General features: G+C 39.2%; 1 protein-coding gene across 1 annotated transcript in view; it reads left to right on the top strand.

The window, feature by feature from the left end:
• Positions 1–13,781, top strand: part of yjefn3 (YjeF N-terminal domain containing 3) — a 48,533-nt gene extending 34,752 nt beyond the window's left edge. The window contains exons 2-6 of the mRNA XM_026158286.1: positions 927–1,035; positions 7,446–7,556; positions 11,297–11,410; positions 12,637–12,787; positions 13,016–13,781. Of these exons, the coding sequence (XP_026014071.1) occupies positions 927–1,035; positions 7,446–7,556; positions 11,297–11,410; positions 12,637–12,787; positions 13,016–13,212 (682 nt within the window). The 3' untranslated portion in view covers positions 13,213–13,781. The remainder of the gene's footprint in view (positions 1–926; positions 1,036–7,445; positions 7,557–11,296; positions 11,411–12,636; positions 12,788–13,015) is intronic.
• The last annotated feature ends 5,078 nt before the right edge of the window (positions 13,782–18,859 follow it).

The raw sequence follows: 18,859 nt of genomic DNA, 5'->3' as shown, positions 1-18,859 counted from the left end.
TGGATTTATATAGTTAAACTTGGAGTATAGTAGATATCAGTGTTAGCTGTGGTCTATTTTCTTCCATGTTCCCGATGTGGGGTGTTTTTGTGTCGACACATGATGTAATGAAAAGTAGCACAAATGATGTAACGAGAAGAAATGCCCATACACATGCATCAGTCAGTCACATTACAATCACATTACTAAAATGGTTTAAGTCGTTCTAGTTCCTCCAAAAACTGGAGCCTCTACTGTACTCTACTGTAGAGCATTCCTACATTCAGGAATCTGGAACAATTAATACATCCATCTGTTAAAGTTAAAGTAAATGTTTCACTAATTTCGGTTTTATTTTTGAATTGCAGTACTGCAGAGGACCACCAGGTGTCTGTAGAGTAATAGAGATGTATCCTATTTTAAAGACTCAGATCTCAAATGTAGATTACAGACTTAATGGTTTTACTTGGTCTTCATTCTCTCAGTAACAGGTCATGCCACTTGCCCACAGCCACATGTAAATACACCAATTTTGCTGTGTCTTCTTTTAGTCTATTTTAACACACAAGCACACACACACACACACCACATGCACACATGCACACAGGCTCTTTTGAATTATTCTGTTCAACATGGGGTTTATTTGCCCCAATAAACAAAAACAGAACAAAACTTACTATCTAAAGTGGAAACAGAAAAAACAACCTCACTGGGATTCAAGACAGGAAAAAATATACACATTTCAATGTATTTGAGCTAGTTAAGCTTAATTTGCTACAAGTGATAAAACGTAAAGCATTTCTTATTGCAAGCCACTGACAACATGCCACATGTGCTACATATCTAGCATGGTCTTCTCTCTAAACAGCCTCACCTACACGCTGCAGATGCTTTTACTGATGATGAACTTATGTTGCTTACAGCACGTCTGTATTTGTGTCTGGCAGTAAAGGGGAGGCAGCAGCTATAGAGACAGAACTACTGAGGGACTACAGGTTTGGACAACAGCAGCTGATAGAGATCTGGGGACAAGCATGCGCCCTCGCCATCACTAAGGTTAGTGTATCTCCCATCTTTCAGATAAACTGTGTTGTTCTGTTTCTCTTTTTATATACAACTAATTCTCAGTTCAGCCACTTCAGCCGACTTGTTACTTACCTGCCTAGCCCATCACTCCACCATCATTGCCTGTGCCTGGGCGAGACGGACTGGTAATTCTAAATTGACTGTAGACAAAGTGCTGTGTGAACATATGGTGACTTATAATCTTAAGTGCATTCACTGACTAGAAAACTGCTACGTAAATTACATTAGTGTATGCATGCATTACTCACACATGAGTGCACTGCATCTGTGAATTTCAGGTGATAGTGTCTCAAATTGAACATGGTTGACACTTCAATACTCATGAACATATAATGTGGTGGTCACTTCCTTTCTGCAGGACAACCATGACATTAACTATTCAGGATGAAAAATCCACAGTGGGACCCATTCAGTTTTTTTGCCTGTTATTATGAGTTTCTCTAACACCAAGATATTCTTTGTACTTCCAGTGGCTGTGCTTGCAAATGCACTCATGCACTCTCAAAGTCAGCACACACTCAAAAGAAAGCATAGATTTGAAAGGTTTGAAACACTGCATTTTTCTTCCTTTTTTCCCCCTCATTGCTTGTTGCCTTCACTTTACTAGAAGTATAAGTCAAAACAACAGCATGAGCCATCTATCGCTATCCAGCCGTCTCAATCAGACTAAGCATCCAAATTTCCGTGGGTGTGGATCCATCCAGTCTATCTTAATTTATTGTTGTGAATGAAAGCGGTGACAAGAAACATATTTCCAGTCAGTTGTTTTTGCAGTTCTCTTTTTAATGTGAAATTAACATTTAATCTGCTGTTGTGCTTTCAAAAAGCTTATTTCTTTGGACCATTACACCAGAGGGATCAAACACAGGGCAGTGGTTATTAACTGTGGAAATTTTGTGTGTGTTGTATTTAAATATTCCTGCGTTTTAGCAGCACCTACAATCTGTTCCATATAACTAGCATTTCAATCTTATTGTTCAATTTTTATTTAATATGGGTGTTTTCTTTGCACTTTAGTGAAAATGGCAAAACTGCAAACATTTAATGACCATTTAAAAGTGTCAAAGCTGTTTTTTTCTTTCTCCTCACAAGTTTTGCAGGGATTAGCTCAAATCCAATTAAAACTTTCTTTGAGAAAGTTTTTCTTCAAATTCACACTTTTTTTTTTTCCGTAAAACTGTTCAAACCAAAGTATGTCATGCAAATTTTTCCAATTACAGAACTTTTTGAGTGTCATATTGCGGCTGTGTGCAGGCAGGATGAGGACCCAATCGCAAACTCACAGAGGCAGGAATGAACTCAAAATTCACAGCTTTATTGTGAGAGCAAAACCATACAAACTAAACTGGGCAACTATCACAGTACAGAGAGAAACACATGGCCATGAATGAGGGAGAACGCGACACAGAACTGAGAGAGACGCGTACATAAATACACAGAGGGTTAACGAGGGAAGTAGGAGCACACGGGGAACACAGGTGACACCGATAATCATAACGAGAAACGGCAGGCATCAACGCAACACTGACGGGAGACTGTCAAAGTAAAACAGGAAGTACACAGAGGTGCAGACAGGAGGAGAGAGCGAACACGGGGAGAGCACAGACATAACGGGATGGGGAAAACATGGAATAAAACACAAGGAGGGGAGACTAGGGCTCACAGATACACAGAGGGGCACACAGGGGGTAAAGTCACAAGGGGAAATCAAATAAGGAACATCTTAACAGAACCACCTAGGAACCAAGGCATAAATAAAGAACAAAATACAAAACACACAACAACTAAGAATGCTGGGCCAACATGGCCCAGGATCATGACATTGAGAAAAATAATTCAATCCAAAACTGCAGTTTAAAGCTCACATCCAATGACATCAGACAACTGCGGCCTCAGCAACCCAGTTTAATAACCTCTGCTGTGTCTCTCCAGCAAACCATTTCTAAAGGTCACAGATTTCAGCCCATCCTCCTCACGTTCTGTCCCTCTGAGCCTCAGTAATCACAGCAAAACTCGTGATTGTCCGAGGGGGCAGAAAGTCACAGTTGTGCGTCTTACAATTTCATATTTTGCATTAACATTCATAGAAAATGTTTGATTACTGTGTGGAGGAAATGTTCCAAGTTTCTGTGACATTTGCTTCCAAAAATGTGAGCAGCTCACCTCGGGTGGCACAACACCTGAGCTCACCCAGTGGCACTGCTCCGTTTACCAAACCACGCCGGTCCAGAACTGCAACTTTTCAGCTCTGGTGCGGCTGCAGTTTCTTCTTGCTGTGATCTGGACTCTGTCAAGCGAAGAGTGTGTATGTGTGTGTCGGTTGAGAGCTGTTAGGAACACATGTGGTTCCCTTTGACCAGACCGCTGACTTGGTTTAATGCCACGCTGGTTTCCTCAGTGGGCTCTTCAGCAGGCTGATGAATAAGAGTCTGAGCTACAAGACATATGAAACCCTGCTTTGCTGTCAGGAGGAAGGATGACAAGAAAAAGAAACAAGAAGAGAAAGACAAAAGGAAATAAAAAAAAAAACAAGCAAAAGCACAAAAGAGTAGTTTACAGGAAGTTACACTTCCATAAAGTGGGGCATTATGCTTACAAGAGGCAACATTACCTCAGTGAGACACCTTTGATATCCCCCTTCAAAACAAGAAAAGAACAGAAGCGGGAACAAGAAAAGTGAACGCTGAGTGGCAGAGTGGCAACATCAGTCAGAGGTGGAGGTTTAGTATTCTCCCCTCATAGTGTGTGATTAAACCCACCACATCCACTTCCCGACTATTACCATTAGCTGTCACTGGCCCCGTGCCTGGCCCTCCACCACCAGCCCCCCAACAGCAAAGCCATACTAGACAAACATGGTCTGGATGGGGTGTCTCATTGCTGCCCACAGCCGCCAGCAGCACGCTACCGCGTACATGACATCACTGCTATTTAAAGAAAATTACAGTCGAAGGAGATGCAGACAGTCTGATTTTAGTGATTACCTTGCTGGCCTACTGCTGCTGGCTTCCAAGTATACCACACAAACAGGCATATGCTTCCTCACACACACACCTACACCTTGCCAGATAGATTATAGGTTTTCTGTAAGTAATCCCCTTACTGTTCCAACAGCAGCAACCACCAGGTCCAGACTGTGTGTGTCTGCGTGTGTGTGTGCCTCTTTCTGTATCAGTCTGAGACTTTTCAACACCTGAGTGGAGACAGGAGACATTTTTGTTGCCACACAGCAATAAATTAGTCTAGGCTATAGTTTGGAGTAGCCCCTGGACTTTGGTTTGGTCTTCTAGTACAAATATTAAAGGTAACATTTTTCTGGATATGTGAGTATATTTGTGTTTTTAGGAGCCTGATAATGTTTTCTCAGGCTCAGTGTGTGTTTCAGGTTGATTGGAGGTGAAGGCTCATGTGCCTTTTACATTTAATTCAAAGCAGTATACCCTTAGAGACGTTATTACAATCAAGACGGGTATATTTTCTATATTTGGTGTGTGTTTGTGTGAGCATGGGAGGGGGGGACGGGGGGTCATAAAATCGCTTAGCTACTCTTGTGACCTTTCGTTCCAAGTTTGCCCCTTTGTTTAGTATCAAAAGTTTACCGAAACCTTAAAATGTACATTTGTTACAGATGTTTATTTAGACTTGTACCAAAGTATTTAGACGCTTTAAACAAAGAAGCACAGCTATCATCATAGCTGCCTATAAATCCATTCAAAATCCATCAGAAACACTCAAATATTGGGTCAGACTGGGAAGCTTGATTTAATATGATAATTAAAGTAGTTGTGAAATTTCATATTTATGGGAAAATTGCTCTAACAGAACCTCATTTTTCATTCTAAACTAATAAAAAAACACAATCAGCAGTACTGACCTCATGATACAGCATGCTTTGTGTCCCTTCTCTTCCTAATTTCTTTCATTTATTACGTTTTAGTATCACATATTGTGGAATATTAAGCATTCTCAGTAAGATTACAGACATTTTTCATAATGCAAAATTCCCTGCCTGAATTGATCTGGCCTGATCCCTTTATAGCTGCTCACCGTCAAGAGAGTATCTCTAATGGTTTCACCAGAAGCAAGACTGAGCCTCCCGATGGTCCTCAACATTTATAGAAAAATGTTATTAAACCTTCTCATGTGAATTTGTTAAAACAAGCAGAAAAAGAGAGTTGTGTAGCGTGAGGAAGACACAGGATGGCCAAGTAATTATGGGCTGGCTGGTTTTGTTCCACGCAGGAAATCCATTTAAAAATCTGTGATTTATGATTATTGTGTTTTTGGCCATTTGGGGGAGGCATTCATATGCTGTTGTAGTTCTCACCACCACTTTACGTATAAGCTCGGTTTCCCTTTTTACAAACAATTTACCTTCATAAACGCTACACAGTTTATATGTTGGGAGCTAACTTTGTCTGCTTGACACTTGACACGAAGCAAGTAGCAAACAGTAGGTTTCCTGAATATAGCTGCTGCAGCTTGGGAAAGGGCCGAGTTGTGGGCTCAAAAACTACAACAGAGATCCAGGAAAACTAAAACACTCTTGGTATATCTGAGAGAAACTGCAGAGTTGTATTTTAACTCTATGTAGTACAACTTGCATACAAATACCGGTTGGTTCATCTCATTAAATAAGGAGACACAAGACACTGGCTGACTTTGCTCTCCTCTACCTTTTAATCCTATCAATCATTACCTTCTTTCTTCTTGTTAATATGAACTGTGTGGCCCTCAGCAGCTGTAACAGCCTGTCCTCCATCTCATTGATCCTGTGTTATGATTTCTCAGTCGAGCTGTTACGATAGAGATAATGGCTGCTGTCTCTCTTCTCCTGGATTCATCGCTCTACCTAATGCACTCTGAGTCTTGTTGTATCCAATTATCCAATGTGGAGAACTGCCTGTCTCTCCATTTGAACTTTCTCCTGTCTGGAATACATTAGTGAGAGTGGAACTAAATGGGTTTTATGCACAGTGGAAGAATTTTGGCCTACTTGAAGTTCATCTCCAATGTTTGGAGGCCCATCACGGCAAAAAGGTTGATCTTTCATGATAACAATAAATAATTGTAGGGTGCAATAAAATATTCACAGGGAGCCAAAAACTTATGGTATAATTGTTTCTCAAATACAAGGTAGAGAGAAAACTCTAAAAGAGTAAGCCTATAAGTACATTATGGTGTATAAAGGTGTAATTATGGTACAGTAATGGTAAAATTATTAGATGACGCAGCATTTTACAGATATATATTTAAAGAACTGCCTTTTAATAATAATAGGTTGAGTTATCACTGTATCACTACACCCAGTAATAATTGGTTTATTATTAGCTATACTTATTCTAATATAACTCTTATTTTACAGCATCTATCAGTTCTATTAATACATCACTTTATATGTGCCCTGTAATTATGAAACACTTGAACTGTAATTTGTAGGTTATGATCTGAACATTACTATGAACTATAGTCATAAACTATTTATCGCAGTGATAAAACTTGGCTAACAAATTGTGTTCTGACACACATTTATTGGGCTCTAATTGGACAGGACATGAACTCAAATGTTCCTCATATTCAGCTTGTTCTGGTTCATGAAGTCATGCTGTAACCTTTATAATAATGAATAATAATTCCTGTGTAATGCCACAATGCAGAAACTCTTCTATACCCCCACCTAACATTGTTAGCAGTAGCTAACAGTCTGTATATTATTGTGGCATTGATTTTGACGCTGTGAATAATCTGTGGGAAAAGAAACCACAGACAGGGAGTGCATACACACAGACACAAACACTCACTCACACAGTCACACAGCACTGTTTATGTGGAGATGGAAGATTAACCAATCATGATGACAGTTCCGCGGGCGAATACCTGTCTCGTTTAAGAAGGTGCAGGATGATTTACAAGGGAATGTGTGGCCAGTAAAAGAGACAGATGCCAGCAGCTCGCTGTAACCAGGATGCAGACAGAAAGTGTGTTATATATAAATATATATGGAAGCATCCCGTGGTGAGGACACTGGGATTTTTTCCACTGTAGTTATTTTAATGAGATTGGACCTTTTCTCATAGACACAAGAGACAGGGGAGCCGGTGCCATTTCCACCCTCGTCTGGCATCCCAGGCACTCAGAGTATGATGGAGAGGCTGAGGTGAGGATCGGATAACCTGGACTGAATAAGAAGCCTAAGTTGGAGGGATGATAAAGAATATTGCCAAGAATTTATCTTCCTCTCCCTGTCGCTATTGTTCTCTATCAATAACCTCTTCTATCCACCTCGTCTTATTGCGGTGCTTTCCCTCAATCATCAGCTCATAATCTATTTCTAATGCTTTCTCTCTCTCTCTCTCTTTGTTTTATTGTCTCTCCACCAGGCCTACCCTCTTGGCTCTTTAACAAAGAAGCAGCCAACAGTGCTGGTGATCTGTGGTCCAGATCAAAATGGTTCTATTGGGCTGGTGTGTGCCCGACACCTGCGCATGTTTGTAAGTAACCTAGGAGGTACACTAAGGCAGGAGTTATATTCAGCAACATGACATGTTTGGGACATTAGGGAACTTACTGAGCCATTCAGACAATACAAAAAGCTAATCTTGCAAATGATTACATCATGACTAACAGGGGATCCCATATACAGGCCCACAGCACTTTACAGAATTTCATTTCAGCTCCTGTAAATGGCTGCAAGCAGTTATCCCATTACCCTCCCTGCAAGAGCTCTCAGACAGTCATGATATCATTGTATTGTTACTCTCGTTAAAGCCGTCTTGCGCCTTGCTTCCGCAGCCACGATGTGATGTCATGACCATGATGTCTGCAGCTTAGGCCACATACTGACTGACATTACAAATTATTCTTCAAGGAGCTATCCATCTTCACTGACCCCGCTGCAGATCACAGCTTTGAACATCCTTTATTCTGAGTACATGGTGCTGTGGTCAGTCCCGGTCTATGATTTTATTACAAGGGAAATTTTGGATATGTGTTTTTGGGATCTTTGGCTTTGAATGGAATGCATCTATACACTTTACCATATGTGTCTGACTTACTAGATTTACAGCACATCGATAGTTCTGATTAAAACCACGTTTTCTTTATTTAAGAAGCCCAATCTCTATCTTCCTTCACCTCCCACTCTGTCTTTTTTTCTCAAGGCCAAGAACAAAGCCAGAGGTTAGCTTTGAGAAGATATAGTTTGCCCTGGAATTCCAGAAATGAATAAGAAATGTTTCTGTAACTTAACTTAAGGATTTGGGTATTGATTCCCTGCTTTAAGTATATTGGGTGTGGGGTATTATTATGTCTGCTTGTGTATCCTTTTTCCCCCTAATGTTTTTACCTTCTGTGTCCATAATTTCTGGTATATTCTTTCCCCCTTTCCCCAAAGTGAAACATTTACTTCGTATTGAAAAGTGCTGCATAAATAAAATTTTATTATTATTATTTTTAAAGAGTCTGCACACTGCACCAGCCTGATCTGGGACCACACTTGTCTGAGCTTGCTCTAACTTGAGAAACTCGAATACTTTCTTTGGACTGTGAAGCGCTCTCTCGGTTTAAGACTGTATGTTTTTCATGGTGTGATGTGATCCCTGTCAGCAGGATGACATGCAAGTATACACACGAGACACACATTTTAATACATACACACACAGACACTCATGCACAGCCACAAACTCTGATGCAGAGCTGTGAATGTGATTAGACAGAGCAGAGAAATGAATGATCATTTGCAGGAGAACAGTCCAGGTTGCTTCCCACGTCACTCCAAGACAGCCATGTTAACAAAAACAGGTTGTGTCTGAATCTGTTATGGATTCTTTAATATTTTCCGCAATGCCACATACCTGAGAGCACAAATATTCCTTGACCAAAGCCAGTATTTGATGAGGATAAACAACAACTACAGTGGTCATTAGTTCTGGTGCACTGCTCATATTAAAACAGGTGGACATCAAGTTAGGTTTGGCTCAGTTCATATGCTCTGAGGCATTCACTGCATGGAAACTTGTGCCATTAGTTACAGTAAACTAAAATACAAACTACTATTTTGCTTAGCAGTTTTGTTGCCTTTATTAACTCTGGGCAATTACAGTTCAGGTAAATTTAACATTCAAAGTAACATTTGAGACATTTCTTTGAAGTTTTTGCAGGTCTACTTTTTTTTAAATTTTCTACTTTTTTATTTTTTTTATTAAAGGGGACATGTTATGCTTCTAACATATATACCTATTACAGTCTTTACTGTTCATCAAAATGAGGTCAGTGCGTGTTAAAGCAATCTATCCAAGCTGAAGACCGCTGTGAATGCTTGTTTTGTTTACCAAAGATTTCCTCTTCTCTTGTGTGGGCTGATGTTAGCTCACCACAGATTTCTTATATGTTTAGCTCTGTCTGGCCTAAAGAGGAGGCTTACAAGAACTGGGTTGTTTTTTCACAAGCCAGGCGAACCAGGTGGCAGCCAATCATTAGATAGGTGGGGTGTTTTTAGGGTTTGGGGTAATGAAAGAAAGAAGAATTAACAATGAGCTGACCAGCTGCATAAATGACCATTACAATCTGTACAACAGGTCCCTGGAACTGTAAGGAAATGAGGATAGCAAGTATCCTTTTAAAGATTTGAGTGTCCTGTGTTCTGCAGACCTCTTTCCTTTGTTGCTAATGGGCTGCACGTAATAAAAGAGTACTACAAGACACCGTGATCCCTCAGGGAGAGCAAGTGTAACCCTGTTAGAACTGAGCATTAACTGGAGAAAGACCCTTTTTATGCTGTGTGCTTGTTTCTGTCTCACGGCTCATTTCTCTTCAAGCTCAATGACATTGACAGTCATTTCGCACTCTCCCTTACTTTCACACATTTTGATGGCCTAACTGCTGATGAGGTCAAGGCCACCCCAGTGGCGCTGGCTAACCCCAGGAGAGACGCAGGCACTGGATTGTATTCTTCTCTGCTCTCTGGTCTGTGGTGATGATAGCAGTGATTGGTGATAATGGTGATTTATAATGGTGATTTAACTTGACAGATCACCTCCTTTGTAGGATAGCCTCAGCTAAAACAGATTTAAAAACATACTTTTACTTATTAATTTACTCATTCTTACTCTAAAAATGTATAAACATTAATAGTTCAGTTGGTATATAAAAGGCGCAGGAGGAGACAGTGTTTTTGAGAAAGGGGATAATTCCACACACGAGGAAACTACTATTTTAATAATTTGAATAAATTCACCAATATCTTAACTTAAAAAACAAAAAACAAAAAACTCAGCAGCCACTTTATTAGGTACACCTTATTAGTGTTGGTTTGGACCCCTTTTGATTTTTGAACTACCTTTTTTTTGTGTGTGGCACAACAACAAGGTGGTGGTAAACATTCCTCAGAGTCCATATTGGCAGGACAATATCACACAGTTGATGTAGATTTGTTGTCCACAGATCCATGATGCAAATCTCCTGCAAATGATCCCTAGTAGATCAGCAGCCCATCTGACACCACCAACCACGCCACAGTCACTTAAATCACCATTTTCCATATTCTGATGATTGGTTTGAACTTGCCTACATGCATAAATGCATTGACACAGTGCCACGTGATTGGCTGAGTGGATATTTGTGTTAACAGCTAATTGTACCTATTAAAGCGGCCACTGACTATAGATAAAAAGTCAATTTAAAATATTACTTAAATTAAAATTATCCCTGGGAGTAATATGCTTTCTTTTGAAAGCGATTAGATTAGATTGTCAGTAGTGACTGAACAATACATACCACACATGTATGCATGTGTCTTATTACTCTAATGATGCTTAACATAAAAATTAACTTGATGAACTTACAAACACACTCAGTCAGACACTGACACTACAGACTACACTTCTGTTCCCGGGTTTTAAGATTTGTGTTTGTGACTGTGAAAAGGTCATGGATCACAGATGCTTCCTGCAGAGCATCACAGACCTTTCAGAATGCAGGGGTCTGGATTTCTACTCTACATGGCTTCCACTTCCTGAGGGTGGTATTCATTCAGAAAGCAGACTGCAGAAACCACTACTTCTGATCACCAGTCAACAATATTTTCAGTTGTACCGCATGCTAAATATACTGAAACACTATCCAAACTGAATCATGTCAGTGCTGGCTGAAACCAACATAATTAACTTTCTTCATTTCTGTGTTTTTCTCCCCTTCTTTCTGCCCTTTGTCTCTGCTGCCTCATCTGGTTCAGGAGTATGAGCCCACCATCTATCACCCTAAACGCTCCTCTCACAGTCTACATCAGGATTTCACAGTTCAATGTGAGAAGATGGACATCCCTTTCCTATCCTATCTCCCTACAGAGGTCAGCAATTCCTTTACAGGACATCACATTTTACAGAAACTTTAGCCATGCTGCTGAAAAGATTGAGTGTAAAGTTTAATTTAAAAAGAGTTTTTCAATAATTCTCTCTTTTTTAATTTCTGAACTTTTTTTGAGACCTTTAGCTCCCTTGGGTCTTTACTGGTTGCAGGAGATAGTCAGTTAATTACTGAGCTATAGAGGTTTCTCCGTTGTTTGTTTCTTGTAACCTCTGGACTGAGTCCGAACACTTTCCCCTCGTTTCAAGCCTTTATGCTATGTTAACCTAATTGGCTGCATTCTCTAGACTTTTATTTAATCAGCAAGAAGGAGATGATGCAACACAGTGATGCAGTGATTAGTGGTGTTGCCTTACTGCTATATGACTGAGGCCTTTCTGTATGGAGTTTGCAAGTTCTCTTTGCACCTTTGTGGGTTACCTTTTGGTGCTCTGGTTTTGTTCTCCAAAGACATAGCGGTTGGGTTAATTACAGATCATACAAAACTGTCTGGGAAAGGCTCCAGCCTCCCCTGTTGTTCACTTTTATTAAATAAAAAGTGCAGTTTAGACGGTGGTATATTTACTTCTATATCTTTCTCATGTTTAATGAATGGTTGCATTTTATTAAACAACCTTTTCAGATGGGTTTATGATAAAATCTAATCAAACTTTTTAGCCACTACTGTGATTTTGTGCTTCATAATATTTCATAAACTGAAAATCTAATGACAGCATTGATGTAGCAGACATGCAAAAGGGGTCTTTTAGTGTCCGAGCACTGATTGCAACACTACTGGATGTTCACAGTTCTGGTAGTAGAGGAAGCAGCCTTCAAAGTCTGCAAAAGGAGGAAATCACAAGTTTCCAAGTGGTTTGTTTCCCATATGGGATCTTTGTGGGTTTCGTTAACTTTGTTTTGCTTTGTTTTCGTTTGCTAATTGGTTTCAAGTTTTGCTCACATTTCACTTTTCATACACTTCTGCATAACATTTACCCTTCATTTCGGAAAATTTTGGATCCTCTGAGACAACATTGGGTTTGAGATAATCTGTCAGTCTGGGAATGACAACGGATAATAACAACTGCACAGACTGTAAACCCCACACGGGTAAATGTTTTACTCTTATACAGATTAATCTTGCCTTTAACCACTGGAAGGTGATTCCAGTGAATTGTGTACAAGAAGTAAGCTTCTCATTTTATTCATACTGAGGTATTTTCTGTTTAGGTGCAGCTTATAAACGATGCCTACAACCTAGTGATTGATGCCATGATGGGCCCAGAAGCAGACTGTGCCAACATAAAGGAGCCATACTCTGGTATTTTGGTCACCCTGAAGCAAATCAAGATTCCCATTGCTAGTGTGGATGTGCCCTCAGGTAAGTGTTAATATAAACTGTAGATATAAGTCTTGAGGCCCAAAAAATACGATGATAAATTACCCTCCAGGCAGCTCTCTCAGTTTTCCAAGTCTAGAGGCACATTTAGAGAATAACTCTTGCGCTAAAATCAGATCACTATGAGTTCATCCTACTCCATATACACTAACTGCTGAAAATGGCACAAATTTATTAAAAAGCTCCTTTCCTTAAACGCATTTTTTCCAGGTTGGGATGTAGAAGAGCGAAGTCAGGATGGGATAAACCCAAAAGTTCTCATCTCACTTACAGCACCAAAGAAGTGTGCCACGAGTTTCACGGGGAAGCATTTCTTGGCCGGACGCTTCCTACCCTATGACATCCAGAAAAAATATGAGCTTAACCTTCCAGACTTCCCTGGCACAGACTGTCTCGTAGAATTGTAACATGTGGAACCACAAGAGCCCATGTTGACCACTCCTGATTTTGAAAAGAAACAACTGATCTATTCTTTTGTTTTGTATTTTATAGACTATCGGTGTGATTTAATGTTGACATCTCAGCTGTGTAGATCAGGCTATGCATTAGCCAGATGTGCTGTTGAGCTACAGTAGGAAGATTCATATATAGAAACTGTGGTTTGAGTCATGTCTATTTAGGGTATGGCATGAGGAGTTTTGTGTCAGTCTACTTGTAAAAGGTGTAGCATTGCACTGTTTTCTGATTACTTTGCAAAACAAATGTCTTTCTCGAGGCTCAGCAGAGGAAGGTGAGATTTCTATTGTGCCAATCTAAGGAATGTTTTAATGTTCTGATACTTTTTCATTCTTATGCTTGACTTTCTACTGAGGTGTGCTGCTGAGACACACTGGTGTAGGTTGGTAATTACATTTTTCAGATGTGTTGTTGATTTGTGTGGTCAGGCTGCACTTTTGCATAACCTTTGTTTCAGTTACCTCATTTGCTTTTTGTTGTCCAATAAAAAACAAAGAACTAATTTCAAAGAAGTGTTCAATTTCTGGTGTTTTGCTTTTCTTCACTTTAAATGGCACTGACAGCTTGTCTTAAAAAAAATTAAATCATGAAACGATCAGGGCTCCAGATGGATAAAAGCTGCACCAATCAGCACTTTTTATAACGTCAATATCAAATAACTATGCAATGTGGAAAAAAATCATTTGTAATGACAAAATAACTGAAAAATTACAAACAACTCGCCGTTTACGCCAGCTTGATGTGATCTTTTGGTTTATTCTGATTCATTGTTTTGGTTTTCAGGTCTACTGATCTGTTCTCATTAACTATGTTTCCAGCTTCAGTGGGCAGCTGTTTTCAGTAAATAAGATCTAATAGAAACCCAGTGAATGCCAGCTTCCCAACCCCAACAGCAAACGGACCTAGGTTGCAACCAGCTGGTGAATACATTAAGTTTTTTTAGTAGTATTTCTCAGGACTTTTTATGAAATTAAGAATTGAAGCCAAAATTATGAGAGAATATTGGACAAACTTGACTCATTTGACAGGAGCAAAAATACCTCAAATGTCATTCTTTTAGTCTGAAATTGGATGAGTTTTCCAGAAGTGATCCAGAGCACACAAAACCAAAAGTATTTTAAATTTTTATACTGATATACATATATCTATTCAGATGGATTTCATGTGCCATGTCTCAGTGTAGTTTTTATGGCACAGTGATGTCAAAGTTCAAGGGGGACCTTGACACTGTCACGAGAACTGTCTGTGTTCTCACCACATGGTCATGGTCACCTGCTGATCTTTGAATGGTCCTTGGAGAATCTCAAAACAGTGAATTAGAACCACAGCATAGCTTTGGTAATGCAAGCTGCACATACGGAACAGAGGTTATACAGAGGTCAGAGAATTAATGAGTACAGTGCATTGGCACCTGCAATGCAACAAATAATGTAAAAATAAAAAAATCGGAATCATTTATTGTGAGCTATAAATATTATAAAGGCATCTGAGCTGCCATTAGCTTAGATGTAAAGTTATTAAATTATTAATTGATGTTTGACAGGCAATTTACACCTTTTAAATCAGTAGTTTAACATTCAGTATGGACATTTATTTCCATACTTGAAATATATTAATTAATTTCATTGATTAATGTCTTTAATAGGGTCAAAACTGACTGAAAAGGCATGAAATATAAACAGTATGTAAGGGTAAACGCATTACCTTACCAGAAACTGGAGTCTAAAATAATTTTAATGATGTTTTTAACTACATGCCAACATCAATATTAATGTTTTATAAGCTGAATAAGTCCAAGTCCAGCTTGTGCCAGAAAACTAAATGATGATGGCTTTAAAGAAACATAGACAACATACATTTCCATCTTGGTATTCTAGCTAATATACTGTATACCCATACTAAAGTAATTTTGCTTCATTTATTACCTTTGATCTTCAAGAAATGCCCTTCAGTGTCAGGACAGCTGCCAAAATAGACTTGAACGCTGCCTGTTCTGTTAAAAGCATCCAGGCCACCAAGCTATGTAATGTGCACTTCTCATGCGATTATTGCCGGGCATCTTAGGTGTGCACACACTGTTACATCTGTTTATGGATTCCAAACTGGATTTGATTTGGTAATGAAACCCACAAAGAGGTGTCATCAGGCTATAATTCGCTGTAGAGGAAGATCCCTCATTACTAAGCTCAAGGTTGTGGCCTTCAGTGATGCTACAACTGCTGTGCTGTTTATAAATGAAGTAATGTGTATATGTATGAAGTGCATATGTTGCACCCTCAGAGAGACATGACTCCATTCTCCTTTTTTTTGCAACTTTATTCTCCTCAGTTCAGGTTTGGAGTTTACAGGCAGCATAGCATATAATCAGCAAAACATCGCTCCCACATCTCAGACACTGTTTGTTTTTCTGCGCTTACTGATGACATCACACGTCTAACCTCTGACCTCCTGGAGGTCACATTTTGGACACATTTCTAGTTAATGTTTGTGGTTTAGTCCAAAAACAAAACACAATTAAATAAGAATAGTCTTTAAAGATTTTCCCAACAATTCAGAAAAATGTAAGTTTTATAACTACTTTTAGAGCACAACACATACTAATTCACTAATGCCCAGTGTGGGTGCACATGTGTGAGTGGGTGTAGAAAGTCAGTGAAAAGGAATGTTGATTCATTTCTTTTTTGCTCCGTGGTATTAAATCTGTCAGAGGCAAACTGAAAAACGTTGTAGAAATATGTCTCAGCTCTCAGCAGCCCTCCCTTTCATGCCTGTCCAATCGCTGTCAGGGAACAAGACTTGTTGCCACTCTGTCTTTTGTGCTTTTCATTAAAGTGGCGGTGTAATGAGCTTTAGTGTCATCAGTGGCCTGGAGAAATGAACAGCCATAACTGACACTAGCACTTGTTTGTAAGAGTCAGCGAGATAAAATCATACATGGGTAAGAAATGTAGGCCAAAAAAACCAAAAAAAACCCCAAAAAACAATTTAGGGAGCAGCAACAAATAAGAAACATAAATCCAGACTGTCTATGGCATAAAAAATTAAAGAAACTAAAGGATCTGCCTCTGAAAGGACTCCAGCACCTTTTCATGATGATAACTATCATCTTTAAGGAGAGAGAATCATTGACTATTTCTTAGATTCAAAACATCTTGAAAAATCTTACCTTTAGCTACGTGGTACTGTAGAAAAGTATTGAATCACAACTCATTTCTTTATATATCATGCTAGGGAAATGGTGAAATATGTGTAGAGATTTACTGAATCGTGTGCAAACGAACACAGAAATACAGCATATAAGGCAAAAACAGAGTTTGTACAGTTTTAATGAGCTTGAAAGCCAATCTTTGGTATGACCACCTTTATAAAGCAACTCAGCATAAACTCTCTTGGGAAAAGCTTTCGTTTCATTAGTTAGTATTCAGGAATAATTCTCTAGGCTTCTTCAAATGCATTCAAAGCTCTTCTGTGGATTTTCTTTTCTTTTAGTTTTGTCCTCTGTCAAGAGGATCCCACAGTGCTTCAGGAATATTAAGGGCCAGGCTTTGTAAATATATTTGGACCAAAAGTTTAAAATTTGGATTCATTGCTCCATCACACCAATTGTAAGTCCAGTTCTTTTGTACCGGTTTGCCTCATTAAGAATAGCTTCTTCACAGACACCCTTCCACTGAAAGCATTTTTGGTAATGTTTCAGTGAACAGTAGCCTGATTATACATTTCTCAGGCCTTTTGTCAGGCCTACTGGATTTCTTTCCTATTTCTTAAGGACACAACTGTGTGCTAAGTGGCTTAACAAACAAAAACCATTCTTCTGGAAGTGTTCAAGTACAAAGACTGGACTCAAAATGAATGAAAAAGCAGCCAATGTCCAAAGAAAAACTTTGAAAGAACTTTAGAAAGCCTGGAGAACAATTCCTCAATCTCCTGTTGACCACTTTAAAAACGTACAAAAAAGTCTGGCTCCTTGGAAAGAAAAGAAATTAGGGATGAGTATGAGTGCTATAAACAACAGTACACTACAAGCAAAACAACACAAAACAGCTTGAGTAAATATAGAATAAAAATGCATTTCTTAATGTTTCTTCGTGACAGAACCGAGAACTTATGGGAATCTATTTCCTAAATATTGTCTTGTTGAACTGTAATCCACATGCAATGGTGGAAAATGAGTCTTTACCTCATTAAGAAGTATTTCATACTTCAGCTGTCTGAGATGGAGCTGGTGCTGGTACTCCACTGGTTGCCAGCCCAGGGGGCAGGCCTGTCTAACAGGTCACAAGAAAAATGTGGGGGGCCACTGGATGATTAATGAGAGAGGAAAGAAGGAAAAACAAAGTTCTGATACACAAATCTGTATTTATTCTGTGGACTTGTTTGTTTGGTGGAGCTGCTAACAGCTCATCTGACATATGAAACCTTACGATCCTTTTAGCCAGTTTCATTTGCCAGGGAGCTAAGGGTGAAGGTGGGTGGCTGGTGCAGTTAGGAGGTTCAGGAAACACTGGTGCTTTCTTTAGGAGTGCATTGTATTTTGTATCATTTTAACAGGAAACTCTTAATGTGAAAAGTAACTGATAATAAGATTAGTAGTAAAAGCACATTTTTCTAGGTTTCAGAATTGAACCTAAACATAAATCTCATTACTTTTCAGCCAATTAACCGAAATTAGCTTTAGTCCTTATCAAGATGCAGACGGGGGACTCTGGAGACTTTTTAACACCTTTTTAAAAGTTTTAACCCAGTGGGATGTTTAAACAGTTCAGCCTAATTAGTGTATTTAATTTCCATTGCTTTTACGAGGATCTTTACTAAATAAAACACTTCACATCCTGTAAACGAGTCCAAGTACATTGCACCTCATAAGCATGTCTCGTGTCTGCGCTCTGAGGACTTTCCTGAATGGCATGCCATATGACGCCACTTCCACTCTTTGGCAGTGCATCACCCAGCAATCAGCAACTGCTAAAGAGTTACAAAACTGAACCAGAAGTTGAACCCGAGGGAGAGCAGCATCTGGCACTGTCCCGTGTCTGCTGGTAAGACAAAGGTAACACAGATTGGGAGGGGGGCCAGCGAAGGACATGACAATTTACAGAAGATGATTATAACTGTCATCTCTTGTTTATAAACACAGTCTTGAATTATTATTGCAAATCACAAGGAAATGTATTGTGTCAGCTAGACGTTCATATTTTAAATGCCTTTTAAAAAAAGCAAGAGAAAAAATAAAAATAGATTTTTCAATCATCCGGAATTAAAGTTCTAAAATTCTTTGCTTGACAAGACACACGTAGAAACTAGAATAGAGATTTAAAGATGGAAACACACACGTGAAGCCACACACCTGTTGTGTTGCTAAATATGTATTCGCTGGTGCAATAGGGTGGAGGGGGGTTACAAATCAATGTAACTCTTGAGTTAAACAAATGCAAGTAATGCTTTAAATAAGCCACAAATAGTGAAAAAAAAAGCTAAGAAGAACAGGAAAGCACCCTTTTACTTTCAGTAACCACAGGCACATGTACACATTTGCCTTCTCTTTCCTTGCGTGTGTGTGTGCTCCTTCCCCTCTCTTCCCCCACCATACCCTTACCT

This window comes from Astatotilapia calliptera, chromosome 23 (genome assembly GCF_900246225.1).
Source record: "Astatotilapia calliptera chromosome 23, fAstCal1.2, whole genome shotgun sequence".
In the NCBI taxonomy this organism is placed as follows: domain Eukaryota; kingdom Metazoa; phylum Chordata; class Actinopteri; order Cichliformes; family Cichlidae; genus Astatotilapia; species Astatotilapia calliptera.
Note: the sequence above shows the minus strand (reverse complement) of the source record. Positions and strands in the feature narration are given on the sequence as shown.